Here is a 15,151-nt window from a genome sequence, read left to right as displayed (position 1 = left end):
GGGAGAGAGAGGGAGAGAAGGATAGAGAGAAAGAAAGAGGAGGGGGAGAAAGAGGGGAAGGGGAGAGAGAGAGATAGATAGAGGGGAGGGGAAGAGAGAAAAGAAAGAGAGAAGGAGAGAGAAAAATGGGAGAGAGAAAGAGAGAGAAGGAAGAGAAGAGGAGAAGAGAGAGAGAGAAAAATGGGGGAGAGAGAGAGAGAGGAAGAGAGAGGGTAAGGGGAGAAAGAGAGAGAAAGAGAGAGAAGGAAGAGAGAAGAGGAGGGGGAGAGAAAAGGAGAGAGATGTAAAGAAGGAGATAAGAAAAAGTTACTCATATCATTTAGAAAGAAAATTATTTATATTAGAAAAAAGTATTTATAGAAAATGCTGAAAAGAGATAACAAAGAAAAAGGAACGAAAGCAATCGAAGGGATTTCATTTTTTACAAATGTTACTCGTATCATTTAGAAAGAAAAAAAAATTAGATTAAAAAAATTCAATTAAAAAAAGGTTTAAAAATTTGGATTTTTGTATGTAAAAATATTAATTTTTGTGTAAAAATCTACTTTTACATGTAAAAACTAATTTTATGGTATAAAAACCAATTTTTAAGTATAAAAACCCGTTTTTAGGTAAAAAACCGGTTTTTAGTATAAAAATCGATTTTTTAATATAAAAACCGGTTTTTATATATAAAAATCGGTTATTTTTTAAAAATTGGTTTTTATTTTAATAACCGGTTAAAAACCGATTTTGAATTTTACTAACCGGTTAATAACCAATTTTATCATTTAAAACCAATTTGATTAATTAACCAATACTATATTTTTGGTTAACCAAAAAACTGATTTGGTTTTTGGATTAACCAAACCATGAACACCCCTAATTATAATAAAATAATATATGAAATCATAAACAGTTACACAAACACATAAATATATTCTAATGTAAATCAATAAAATACACAAAAAAATAAAAATTCAACAGCATTGCATTTGTGAGAAATTGAGAAAGCAGTAAGTCTTACAAAGGACGAGAGAGGGCAGCAACCACGGCGGAGAGGGTGGCAGAGTTGGGGCGGAGAGGCGAGCAGAGACGTGGCCGGAGAGGAGAGCAGAGAGGCGAATAGAGACGCGGGTGACAGAGATGCTGGTGGCAGCGACGCGGGGAGACAGAGACACAGATGACGACGCAGGAGTTGAACGATTAGCAGAACAGGAAGAGAGATGGAAAACAGAGCAACGATGCCGGCGGCGACCACTCTTGCGGTGTTGGAAGACAGAGACGGAGGAGGAAGGAGAGAAGAGGCAGGTAGGCAGCGGCAGTAGCCAAGGGTACTTGCCTAATTTGGGGAGTTGGGGTGAGTTCGACTGATTTAGGGTTTCTTTCTTCTTCTTTTTTTTCTTTTTTTTAAATGTAACCTAAGAGGATTTATTATTATTATTATTATTATTATTAACGAATGTTATAGCATTAAACATGACCTTAATCTTTTAAAGATCAAATATATTATTATTATTATTATTATTATTATTATTATAAAATTATAATATTAAATAAACCAAAATAATTTTATTATTATTATCTGAAAAAATAAAATTGTTCTTATTAGCATTAGTAACAATAACAATATCAACTTAACAATTCAATATATTTATTAATAACATCCACTATAAATATTTTAATTTAAAAAACACAAAAAAAATTCTGTTACATCAACATATAATAACAATAGAATATTTAAAATTAAACATATAAACTTTTAATTATATTTAACGTAAGAAATTGAATATTCAAAAATAAAAATATAATATTTTTTATTATTCACACTAATTGAATAATATAAAATATATATAAAAAATGAAATATATTTAATGGGAGTAATTTGACCGTGTCAAAAGTTTAATTGAAAAAAATTTGAGGCAACGTTGAGAAAACGTTTGAAATTATTATTATTATTATTATTATTATTATTATTATTATTATTATTATTATTATTCATGGTGTTTTTTAAATAATTTTTATTAATTTTTTTTTAAGCCCCACACATTCACAAAGAAAAAATAAAATTAGCTTCTATAACTTAAATTTGGCCCATGTTTTACTCACTCTGTAAATAGCACTTGTCAGACAATGGCGGACTAACATTCCACCACGTGTTTTTTTTTCCTTCTCCAACACATTAATTTTAGTAAGTGAGGAAAAAAATCACTTTTATCACAGTAGCATTGGCCTAAAAATAAACTAGTTTAATATCTTTACTATCCAATTATCATGCTTCTCACCGCGTTATTCTCATAGCAAGTATATTATGACGATTCTATGTACTTAATAATAAAATAAAAGTCGTTTATTTAAAATTGTAACGCTAGTTTTTTTTTTAAATTAAAATTTTTTTCTTAAAAACAAACATACATATACATATATATAAATACTTTTTACATAAATAATTTATAAATATTATATATATATATATATATATATATATATATATATATATATATCATTATAATCACAACTCTTATTCCTCTTATAAGAATATAATAATAAAGACGAGGGACACTATAAAAAATCTGTAAAAAAGACAATTTTTTTAGTATTGACAGAGGTTTGAACCTCCATCATTATTAAGAACGGCGATTTCAGAAAGTAATATGATTCTGATCGCCATTCTAATTATTACAACGGTTTTTAGATAGGTTAAAACGACGGTTCAAACTGTCATTATTTTCAAATAAAACAGCATTTTCTAATTGGTTAAAACGACGTTATTAGTTGGTTAAAACGGCATTTTTGAACCACCATTTTTATCCTAACAGAGTGGTATTTTAGTTGGTTAAAATAGTATTTAAAAATGCTATTTTTACCGGATTAAAATTGTATTTTTAAACTGTCATTTTTATTCTGACAGTAACATTTTTATTGGTTAAAATGGCATTTGAAACTGCCGTTTTTACCGGATAAAAGTGACATTTTTATTGGTTAAAACGATATTTTTTTATTAAAATTTTATAATAATAAAAAATCATAATCCATAAATAAAAGATTATATAATTCATAAACAAAATATTAAACATAATATATAATTTTTTAGTATCAGAAATAAAAAATAATAATTTCTATACAAAAATTTATCTTACTAAACTAACCAAAATATAAGTATTACAAATCACTATTCAGTCAAACTTACCATCCTATTCAGTCAAACTTACCATCCAATTCCTTAAACTATGTTAATATCTAATAATGTATTTAAATTATCTAATAAGTATTGTTTTTACTACTTAAAATATGAATATATAAAAGACAAATATCTTAACTAAGTGATGATGAATAAAATTTAAAGGCCAAAAATTTCCTCTCCTTTTACACTACAAGAAAAGAGAGCTATTTTAACATGATTTTTTTTAACGGCCATAGTTAAGTGTAAAAATTAATATATATTTTTGACAAATATCATAAATGTCAAATTTTCTATGTTTTTTTATGAATAATTTGATTGTAGAAAATTAATCTTCAATTTTGACACTTATTTATTTTCAACTTACTCTATTATTCTTTTTTTTCGTTGAGCTCCGTCAATTTTGGCATCACACTACTCTCAATTTAGGATCATATTACTCATTCTTCATCTTCAAAATCTCAATTTATTCTTCAATTTCAAGATCTCATCTCATTCTTTGTTAAAATTTTTTGTTGATAATTTTTTTATGGTCAATAAGTGTCAAAATAAATAGTATTTTTGACGATTAATAAGTATCACAAAAAATATATTCTCAAATTTTTTTAACAAATTATTTTTGACGGCCAATATTTATCAAAATAAGATTTAAACTTTTTTTTACAATTACTTATATGTCAAAATACTATTTTTGACAAAACTTTTATTAACATATTTTCACAGTTAAAATAATGTCAAAATTTATTTTTTTGACGAATTTTAATTTTTTTTCACACATAATAATCCTAAAAAATAGTCTATATTGTTGTAGTGTTATAATTAGCTTTAAAACAAGCCTGTCTTAATTTTCTATAAGGCCAGTGATTGATGCCGAATTCTCTATACATTCTCTTCAATAATGTCAAACCAATGTTAATCTTGGTAACAGCTTCTCTGATTGGAAAATTGAAGTGCTTCTTAATCTCATCATATTCCAACCCACTCTTCTTATTCTTATTGGTAGTACTTGGAACAAGTTCTAATAACTGCTTCTGTTCTTGATCCTCTTCCTCTTGTAAGCATTAATCACTACCGCAGAGGCGGAGAGTAGCGGCAGGGGGTTGGCAGCCGTTACCATAATCGCCGCTAATCAAGAAGGATCCTGGCAGAGATGTGTGGCGGTCAGGTAAAAGCCACAAAACTCCCTTGGATAGCGGCTGGGGAGTGAACACCGCTGCTAAATTAGGAAGTATATCTTCGGGCTTACTCGTTTCACTTCCTGGTGCGAACAAAGCGGGAGAAGAGGCGCCAAACAAAACCACCCCACCCGGCGACTTCTTCAATAAACGCCACTAGGTGAGTTTCAAATCAGTGTTTCAATTCCACTTTTATTTTACAACTCGAAATTACTTCCCTCCAATTCTGCAGAAACCCGCGAGTTGAGTTTGGTAGCGCGCCAACCAAGAGCGGGAGCACAGCCGAGAAATATCAAGGAAGAACCCACCCAGGTGAGGATTTTATCATGATTCAACTTGTCAATTCCCCCTTTTCATGTTACAACCATTAATCGAGAACCCCAATTTTGCAGAAACCCCCAATTTTTCAAGCTTTCCCCTATCATCCACAATTCCTGAAGCTCATACCCTCCCCTGTCGAGTTGCGCAGCTGCCTTCGCGACCAGTCCCTGGCACTGGTTAGTCCTGACACTCTGATCTTTTCTTATTGATTTCTTTGTTGGTTAGAATTTTGTAAAAATATTTATCTATATCTGTCTTTAACTGGGGTTAATTGCCGCTGTTCATAGACTGGAATTTGAAGGTACCCCTTTTTTTGATTTAATGGGTGCTCTGTATTGAAAGTGATAGTTAGAGTAGAAAGCTTTAACAAAGGCTCATTATCAATGTTAGAGGGTTGAGTTTCTTTGGTTTGCATCTCTCTTGCATCTAATTCCTGTTTTTTTAATTACCCAAGAATGTGTTTCTTTGGTTTGCATCTCCCTTGCATAGGAGAAATTGAGAAACTTTGCACGCACTAATCTGAAAAATTTGTTTGTTGATAAATTTATCATGTAGAGTACAAGACATTAGTAACTGCTGTTTCATAGCTGTTTGTGTTCTTTGCCACTTCCCATTGGTTCAGCTCTGCTATCATTTTCCCTTGTTTTTTATGACAAAAGCTTGATATTTATCATCTGTGTATTGTTTATAATAGTATTTTGAGTCAGGTTGGTTGTTGTGTGTTGGGGTGTGTGTTTGCACAGTTGGGCTTGTTGGTTTTGGCTTAGTTTCCTTTATCTTCATTATGATTCTTCTATTCTCGTCTCCCAAATCTGTCATTTTCATGCCTATTTGAGTGTTTTAAAAAAGTAACTTTTGTCTTTATTTTCATTCTATTTTTTACTTCTTTGTTTTACAACACTTGAGTTGTACATTGTATCCTCTTTCAATTTCATACTTTTTGATTTAAATGCTTTGCTTCCTTTTGATGTTTTGGTGATACATTGCATGTAGATCTGGAATTTTAGTTTTCATATTCAGACATGGGGTGCTTAAAGTTTGTGTCTTTCCCCTATTCTTCAAATGAGCTAGTTTTTCACTTTCCACATGTGTAGAGAGTAATGGCTAAAACTTGAAAGGGACCATTGCCACTTCATTGAGCTTCACTTAAGTTATACTATTCTCAGGGAAAAAAATAAAATAAAATGATAAAATAAAAGAAGCACACTTTAATCCTGAACATTAATGAGTTTGGAATTATGGTTGTTAGCAATTCTGTACAGCATAACACACTCAATCATTTCTAGTTATAATATGCTTTCGTTGACCGCATCATGGGCTTAGAAGATTACATTAAGTGGGATGCTAATGTGGCTGTCATTGTAGTTTATTGATGGTCCATGGAGGGCTCAAGTGCTCCTTGGTGCTATGGAGAAAAAGGGAGGACTTGTCATTAAAGAAAATTTTGAAAAAAGGTGGAAGATAGTTTCCCGTTAATGATAGTTTACTTATTATGTTGGTGCAAGGTTTTATTATGTTTAGTGTGTTCCATTTATTTCTATTTTGTTTGGTGGTAGTGGAGTTAGTTTACATGGAGTTTCTTTGAAGGGATTATATGTAGCTTTGTTTGTTTGTTGGGTTTTTTATTTTCTGTTGAATACCATTGTCATTTGTTGCAAAGTGCAATCAAATCCGTCTCTTTCATTCTTATAAATCAAAATCCTTATTGGCTTTATTTCTTTCTCAGATTACTATTGCCTCCCTATCGACTTTGATTCTTATAAACCAAATTGCATTGCATGTGTAAAAAACACTACTTTTTGTTCAGTTCTTCACAGCACGTTCCCATTTTGGTTCATGCAATCTTGCTCTCTTAGCCTGCCTATATTCATTGATCACTCATTATTAATTCATATCAGCATTACTACGGCCTGAAGCAAATCTAATTATAACATGCTTAACTAATGAGAGAGATTACTTTTTACCATTTACGAACTGTTTAGGAACAAAAGATATACAAAAATCTCCAATATCTAATTTTGAATCACAATGCCGATGTGTTAATGATGTGTTGCTTACTAATTCTTGTGCTGCTGTCATTGTGGTGTTATTCTTCTCCTCACCAATTTGGTTCATTTCAAGATAATAGCTGCTGTTATTATGCTACTATGCTTACCGTGACAATGGACTGATTGGTCATGATTCTCTTGATGTCATTCATGCTTATCTAATGCTGAATTGGTATTTGCATTTTTCAGTCCATTATTTTTTGTGACTTACTCTTCCTGAGCTATTTTTTTATTCTTATTTTATGTTCTTTTTCAGTCCCTAACTAATGCATTTTTAATTATGACATTGCTAGCTTTTTGTATGCATCATCATCATCGTGTTCACTTTTATTTTGCAATTTATTTCAATATAATTAAGCCATATTATTGCGGGGCAAACACATTTTTTGCGAGGAGTGTGTGTTAGAATGGTTGGTTCATGCTTATATTCCTTATTTAGATATTCTGTTGTTTTTTAGCGTTAATTTATAGCCTTTTTTTGTTAGTTTTGTTAATAGTTGCTTTAATAGTTGCTGATCTAGTTATTTGTGTTAGGGAAATTATCCTGGTCATTTTGACGCTGAATGCTCCCATTTTAGTATCTTTATGCTTATTATACTATTGCTTATTTGCTATTGCTATTAGACTACTTCTTATGGTGCTGATTTCTTATCTATGGTGTTCATATATTAAGTGCACAACTATGTTTCTGCTGCCATTATGGTTTTACACTTCTCTTAACCAATTTTTTGTCCAATTCATGCTAAGTCATGCTGTTTGGTTGCTACTATACTTACTGTGACACTGGACTAATTTGTCATGATTCTCTTGATGTCATTCATGCTACTCTAGTCCTAAATTGCTATTTGATTTTTACAGACCCTTTTCTTGTGTGTCACTCTTTCTGAGCTGCTCGTGTTGTTAGATATTCTGTTGTTTTTTAGCGTTAATTTATAGCCTTTTTTTGGTAGTTTTGTTAATAGTTGCTTTAATAGTTGCTGATCTAGTTATCTGTGTTAAGGAAATTATCCTGGTCATTTTGACGCTGAATGCTCCCATTTTCTGGTCTTTATGCTTATTATACTATTGCTTATTTGCTATTGCTATTGGACTACTTCTTATGGTGCTGATTTCTTATCTATGGTGTTCATATATTAAGTGCACAACTATGTTTCTGCTGCCATTATGGTTTTACACTTCTCTTAACCAATTTTTTGTGCAATTCATGCTAAGTCATGCTGTTTGGTTGCTACTATACTTACTGTGACACTGGACTAATTGGTCATGATTCTCTTGATGTCATTCATGCTACTCTAGTCCTAAATTGCTATTTGATTTTTTCAGACCCTTTTCTTGTGTGTCACTCTTTCTGAGCTGCTCGTGTTGTTATTATTTTTTTATGTTCTTTTTCGCTGAACCAATTATTTGTACCTCTATGGTAGACGACAAGATAGAGAAACTATACTCAAATATTTTGCATAAACATACCTACGAAATTTATGTCTACAATTTCAAGATTTTATTCTCTATCCATTAGGACTGTTTAGTTATATTTATTTTTTATTATTTTTTACATCTAACTTTCAGTCCTATTTTCTTTTTCTTTTTTTAAGGAAGCTTTTATTTTCTTTTCACTTTTTGGACTTGGAACCAGCAATTCTTTCACCCAGTAATTATTTAGAAAGCACAGAATTTTGCAATGAGTAAGCCTCCTCCCCAATACCTATCGTGTGCTACATGTTACCTGGGAAGCAAGTAACTTTTATAAATTTATTTCCGTTTTGAGTTATTCCGTCGCTCTTTACATTGTTTTGCTTGTAATATATTATCAAGTTTATTACGTATGGCACTCTCCCATCTCATAATTGTGATAAACTGTTGTTGGTTCTCTTGACACACTCCCCATTTTTTCTTTTATTTTATTACAAGTGCTATGTATTTTGATACTAATTTTTTATTTATTTCTGCTATTTCATTCATTTAGACATTAATAAGAGTTGGATTACAAAGCCTAGAGGGAGTGTAGAATATAAGGATGGTCTAAATAGATTCCTTGATTTCGCATTTGCCAATGCATCATCCGATGGGATGATACATTGCCCATGCCCTTTGTGTGGGTTCCGGTGCTACCAAACTAGAGAGGACGCGTACGATCACCTTCTGATGAAACCCTTTCCCCCTAACTATACCTTTTGGTTACATCACGGTGAGAAGATCGTAGACGAGGGATCCAGCGCTAGGGAAGAACTAGAACCTAATGTAAATTTAGGAGATCAAATGCGGGACATGGTCCAGGACGCATTCAACTTCACGGGACTGCAGAGTGACGATGAAGACTCGATGAATGGGCATGTCGGAGACGTTGCGGAGGGGTTGCCGTACTTATCTGATGAACCTAGCTGCGAGGCTCGTGCCTTTCACGACTTGCTTGAGGACGGCGAGCAGGCATTATATCCGGGATGCTCAAAATTCTCGAAGCTGTCTTTCTTGGTTAGGCTGTACCATATAAAGTGCATGTGCGGAGTGAGCGACAAGGCTTTCGGATTGATTCTAGAGCTACTGGGGGATGCCTTTGAGCATGCAAGGATTCCGAAGACCTTGCACGATGCCAAGAGGATCATAAGGAAGCTCGGCATTGGGTACAAGAAGATAGATGCATGTCCAAATGACTGCATGCTATACCAGGGTACAGACCAAGACTTGTCTAGATGCAAACGGTGTGGGGCATCCAGGTGGAAGCAAAAGACCAGGAAGAATTCTTTAGTCAGAATCAACACCGTTGTCAAGAAGAATGGGAAACCTCTACCGGCGAAGATTCTCCGTTACTTTCCTCTAATTCCACGGTTGCAGCGATTATTCATGTCCAGCAAGACATCCGTTGACATGTTGTGGCACAAGAGAGGAACCAACTCTGACGGTTCCTTGAGGCATCCCAGGGACGGCGAGGGTTGGAAAGCATTTGACAGGAGATATACTAACTTTTCTGGCGATCCGCGCAATGTTCGCTTAGCCCTGGCTAGTGATGGCTTCAATCCTTATGGAAACCTCAGTTCAAAATATTCAATATGGCCAGTGATTCTTATACCGTACAACCTACCCCCTTGGATTTGCATGAAACAAACCAACTTTATTCTCTCTATGATTATTCCCGGTCCTAAAATGCCTGGCAATGACATAGATGTCTATCTACAGCCCCTGATCGATGAGCTGAAGGAGTTGTGGGCTGGTGTTGATACCTACGACGCGAGTGAGAAGAAAATGTTCAAGATGCGAGCTGCATTGATGTGGACTATCAGTGATTTTCCTGGCTTGGGCAATTTATCTGGCTGGAATACTTACGGCGGGAGAGCTTGCCCCACGTGTAATTTGGATGCCGAGACTATACGACTCACCTTCAGTCAGAAATGGTGTTATATGGGTCATCGTCGCTTCTTGAATCGCGATCACAAATATAGACAGGACCGGAGTAGATTTGATGGCAAGGTAGATGATAGATCCCCACCTACCAAATTGACTGGTAGGGATGTCTTGAGACAACTGGAGGGTGTTCCTGTCTCACAAGGCAAGGTGCAAGCGGTTGCTGGTAAAAGAAGGCGTGGACAGCAGACCGTGGTGCAAGACGAGTCTCCATGGAAAAAGAGGAGTGTATTCTTTGATTTGCCGTACTGGGAGAACAACGAGTTACGTCACAACCTTGATGTGATGCACATAGAGAAGAATGTATGCGACAACATTGTTTTCACCATGTTGAACGAGAGCGGTAAGTCCAAAGACCACCTAAAAGCTCGAAAAGATCTCCAATTGATGGGCATCCGACATGATATGTGGCCAGTTGAAGGTGGAAAGTATCCCGCTGCAGTCTTTACCATGCGGAATCCAGAGAAGGATGTCTTTCTTAGGACAATTAAGAATGTGGTCTTTCCAGATGGGTACTCTAGTAACATCTCTCGCTGCGTTGATTTAAAACAGCGCAAGTTATTCGGCTTGAAGAGTCATGACTGTCATATTCTAATGGAACATCTACTGCCAATTGCGTCAAAACACGTGTTACCCACCCCAGTGTCTGCCATCTTGGCTGAGTTATCAGCCTTTTTTCGAATAATATGCAGTAAATCCATAGATCCTCAACAACTTCCTCTCCTTCAGGATCGTGTAGTCCATACCTTGTGCCACATGGAGATGATATTTCCACCTTCCTTCTTCACAGTTATGGTTCATCTAACGGTGCATTTGGTCGAGGAGGTCCGTCTCGGTGGCCCAGTGCATTACCGGTAGATGTACCCAATTGAAAGGTATTAATCCGCTTAATATAACTCGACCTGTTTATAAATGGATAGCTGTCATCTAGTAATTTGTACGTTATGTTCTCAAAGGTATCTATGTCGTCTCAAGCAGTACGTGCGTAACAGGGCACAACCGGAAGGATCGATTGCAGAGGGCTACTTATCCGAGGAGATTCTCACATTCTGTTCTAGATATCTAGATAATGTCGAGACTAGGATCAACCGACCGACGCGCGTTGACGACCGGCCGATCGATGCTTCACCGAGCGAGATTGCCAACATGTTCCCAGTGGTTGGAAAGCCGGTCGGGGCAAGTTCATTTTTTACTATAACAGCAACCGAAAAGCTTCAGGCACATCGTCATGTACTGGTCAATTGCATTGCTGTAGAGAAATTCTTAGAGTAAGTACAGAGCCTGACCTATAAAATTATATAGTGAGCCAATTTGGTACTGATGGTACTAAACTTGAACAAACCTTTTGTATGCACAGTGAGTACAGAGCCATCACAAAGAGAAAACTGCGAAGTAGAACAAGGTCCCCGTCTCAAATAGATAGCGTTGTGCACAGAGAATTTGCCAACTGGTTCAAGCATAAGGTAATCTTTAATATCTCAGGATCCTACTACCCTTCGATGCCCTCTTGTCTCTAATGGTTCGATGCCAGGTCCCATTTGGAAGCACCAATCATCCGAATGAGTTGCAGTGGCTCGCCTGTGGTCCCCTCGCTCAGGCCAAACGCTATCCAGCTTACAACATCAATGGATTTAAATTTAGGACCATGTCGAGGGAGGAAGGGATGAAAACACAGAATAGCGGGGTTTATGTCACTTCGGATACTAGAAGTTATGCAAGTAAACGGGATGCCAATGTTGCTGTCGGCGGCGTCTCGTATTACGGGAAATTAGTAGACATCATCGAGCTAAATTACAGTGGTCAATTCAATGTAGTCTTATTCAAGTGTATTTGGGCAGACACCACTTCGGGCAGAGGCATCCGGCAAGACGTTCTGGGCCACACTTGTGTCAATTTTGCCAGTCCGATTCACACCGGTGATCGAGAAGACGATGAGCCGTATATATTGGCATCTGAGGCTCGTCTTGTGTTCTACGTAGAGGATGAGGTGGAGAGCGGATGGAGTGTAGTAGTCCACGTGAAGCCAAGAGATTTGTTTGACATGGGCGAAGATTATGAATATTGTGAGGTCGACCTTAATCCACAGGCCTGTATGACTAGCTTGCCTGAATTTGATGTCGAAGGGTTGCGGTTAACAAGAGACGGTGATTTAGAGGAGTCCACTGGTGAAAGGGTTGAAGATTGTGACGAGGCTGCCGATTCCTAAAAAACTGTTCTCCACCATGCATGTAGCTCATATTCATGGCAGTTCTGGATATATAGTATTGTCCTGATTCACCTACGATAGATACTGGATTTTATTTTAGTCATATCATTAGATAATATGTTGATTATAGTGACTTATTTGATATTTTTTAAAACTTATCCTCTCATATAAAGCTCTTTTATTCAACAATGTCGTCACAATGCTATTACCTCTCCAACTAGAATTCTTACAACCACATTTTTTTATTGTCCTTGTACATTCTTCCCATTTTTGGTGGACTATCAGGGAAATTGGAGAGCAGAGACTTCTTTCTCATTACCAGAAGCCATTGGTTCGCAGAGAAGATGATAACTGAGTCTCCATTCTCTTCCTTGGACCACGCAACGTCCTTTGCAAGACAGTTGTGGTTTAAAGAGTCCCGCATACAATCATGGTTGGATGCCTTCTCTGGACAAAGTCACCTCTATCGAGCCATAGCTCATGCGCCAGGACCAATGATGAGGGTTTGTTTCATGCTGCCTAATTTATTTTTGTACTGCATCTTTTTATTCGTGGAAAGCAACCATATTCATGTTATTATTTTAAAACTTTAGGAAATGCTTCATTGGGATCGAAAGTACCGGGCTAAATTTGGGTTTGAGTTTGTAACAAGTACGGAGACGTGGTTCTCACAGAAGATACTCGACGAGGTGAAGGTAAATATTCACGAATTATCTTGCTATTTATCTAACGTATCACAATTTTACTCACCCTAGTTTAATTAATTGCCAACTTAGATGAAATTCGGTGCTTACATGTCATTTTCTGGTTGACATTATTGTTGAGATGCACAGAAACTTGCTACTTGTGTAGTTGAAGATAAACAATGTTGGTTAACTCAAATAAGTTTCAAGATATATAGGTGTTAAAACTTGAGAAGTGCATAGTGCAATATAAAGAGAGCATTGCCTCATGACACAAGTATAACTTTCTATTAATTGCTATCTTTTCTTTCTCCAATATCCTCTCTACTTACTTATTTCTATCGTAATATGCATATCAAGTTATTATCTGGCATGTCACTTCGTGTACTTGTGGATGGATAGAAAGGAAAATGGGTTTAATGTAATACTATTTGCATAAATCCACCTAACTGTATAATGTTTTAAGCAGAAAGCAAATCCTCAAACCTGCCATGATTGGGTATCAAAAACTTTAAACCCATTATGGTCATAGTTTAGTACACTCTTATCGGATATTACTTATGTATTTCTATAGGTTCTAGTGCTGCAATTATAACTGGGCATGATTTGATTCACTAGAAAAACCATACCTACTCCACATACTGATTTTTAGGTTCAAAAAATTGAATCAAACCAGTTGAGAATAAATGTAGCCCGCAACAATTCAGGAGTCACTTATATCTTGTATCAATTTGAGACCTTAATCTGTGTGCATGAGGCATATTCTTTGTTCTGATTTGAGCAGAAAGAGCACTCCAAAAGATTCATTCTGTTTCTGGTGTTACTGGTGTTCTCTTTATTTGATGCCATAGTCTTCTTGCTATCTAATCTAAAATTCTATCTCAAATAATAAAATGTAATGATTCTACTACTGAGTCACCTGATTTTTTATGTTTTAGGTTCCGAATCATTTCAATGTTTTTACATTGTCCCAGGTTTTTACAAATAGTATTTCTATATTATTTTTGTGATGTGTTGTGCAGGCACGATATGAAAATACTCTTGTTGTTGAACTGGATATTGCAGCACAAGAGGAATTCAAAAACATAGAACACGGACTTGAACGTCTATGGGAACGTAAGATAGACAACTTTACTTGTTGTTGATGTAATTTGATTATGTTCATACACTAATTCTTGAAATTCTGTGCCTATTTTGTGCTATGATGTACCTCTCAGGGTTAACATTTTCCCAGATTCAGGAAGCATCTGAAGCTGCTGGAGAGGTGGTTCCGGATTCAGAGGAGAAAGAGGACATTGTCCCCTCCGGTGGCTCTGAAGAGGCTGATTCTGCTACTCAAAATGTTTCGATGCTGTCGTATGACCTCAATAAAACGCCGAAAGAGAATGATTATCCTTATAGTGAAATGTCACCTGAGGAGAAAAAGGCCTGGCACCTAGCTATGTGGGCGACTAGATACTTGAACCCTTGAGGATTTTGCAGTAGTTTAATTGAAGAATTAGGATGTTGATTTATAGGATGTCCAAGACTTGTTTTTTGAAGTTGTCGTGACTTTATAATTCAGTAGATTGTTATTAGGGATCGTTACTATGCGGCATTGAAGGTCCTTGGTCTACTGCTTTACGTATTTCTGCACTTTATTGAAAGACTATCGCAAGATTCTGATTGATAAAAAATTTTGGGCACAATGATGAGCGAAATGTTTTACTATGATATTTTTCGAACAAACTAACAAATAACAATCTATCTTTTTTTTTTACTTTCTTTTGACGTCTGAAAAAAGTACCTAGAAATATGCTAGTAATTATTATTATTATTGTTATTAATATTATTATTATTATTATTATTATTATTATTATTATTATTATTGATAGTTATTATTATTTTAATAACTACTCACATTATTATTATATTCACGTCCTTCTTATTTTATTAATTATTAATATTATTTAATATTGGTATTTATTATTGTTATTATTATTATAATTATTATTACTATTATTATTATTATAATTTTTTTTGTTCTCATATATTATTTATTTTTCAACTTAACATTCACAAATATCAACACAAATACATCTCTATCATATATTAGGTATGACTTTTTATCTATTTATATTATTTTTCATAAGTTACTTTAAAAAAATAAAATTTTACGAAAC

The 15,151-nt window shown here is 34.9% G+C and overlaps 2 protein-coding genes across 2 annotated transcripts; both read left to right on the top strand.

The window, feature by feature from the left end:
* Positions 1–7,002: 7,002 nt before the first annotated feature.
* Positions 7,003–14,612, top strand: LOC130948799 (uric acid degradation bifunctional protein TTL-like). Its single transcript, XM_057877668.1, has 5 exons — positions 7,003–8,386; positions 12,592–12,809; positions 12,900–13,001; positions 14,012–14,105; positions 14,207–14,612. Exons 1-5 carry the CDS (start codon positions 8,383–8,385, stop codon positions 14,458–14,460), a joined length of 672 nt encoding a protein of 223 aa, XP_057733651.1. The 5' UTR covers positions 7,003–8,382; the 3' UTR covers positions 14,461–14,612.
* Positions 8,384–11,215, top strand: LOC130948798 (uncharacterized). Its single transcript, XM_057877667.1, has 2 exons — positions 8,384–10,975; positions 11,057–11,215. Exon 1 carries the CDS (start codon positions 8,772–8,774, stop codon positions 10,956–10,958), a length of 2,187 nt encoding a protein of 728 aa, XP_057733650.1. The 5' UTR covers positions 8,384–8,771; the 3' UTR covers positions 10,959–10,975; positions 11,057–11,215.
* Positions 14,613–15,151: the final 539 nt, after the last annotated feature.

The sequence above is a fragment of the Arachis stenosperma genome, chromosome 9, assembly GCF_014773155.1.
Source record: "Arachis stenosperma cultivar V10309 chromosome 9, arast.V10309.gnm1.PFL2, whole genome shotgun sequence".
Classification (NCBI taxonomy): domain Eukaryota; kingdom Viridiplantae; phylum Streptophyta; class Magnoliopsida; order Fabales; family Fabaceae; genus Arachis; species Arachis stenosperma.
The sequence above is the reverse complement of the archived record's forward strand: the minus strand, read 5'-3'. Positions and strand labels throughout refer to the sequence as shown.

Bases quoted from the DNA above. Each gene is read 5' to 3' on its own strand.
- LOC130948798 (XM_057877667.1), top strand. From the start codon at position 8,772: ATGATACATTGCCCATGCCCTTTGTGTGGGTTCCGGTGCTACCAAACT.
- LOC130948799 (XM_057877668.1), top strand. The intron at 12,810-12,899 runs GTTTGTTTCATG...TTAAAACTTTAG, and splicing joins CGCCAGGACCAATGATGAGG to GAAATGCTTCATTGGGATCG. The intron at 13,002-14,011 runs GTAAATATTCAC...TGTGTTGTGCAG, and splicing joins AGATACTCGACGAGGTGAAG to GCACGATATGAAAATACTCT.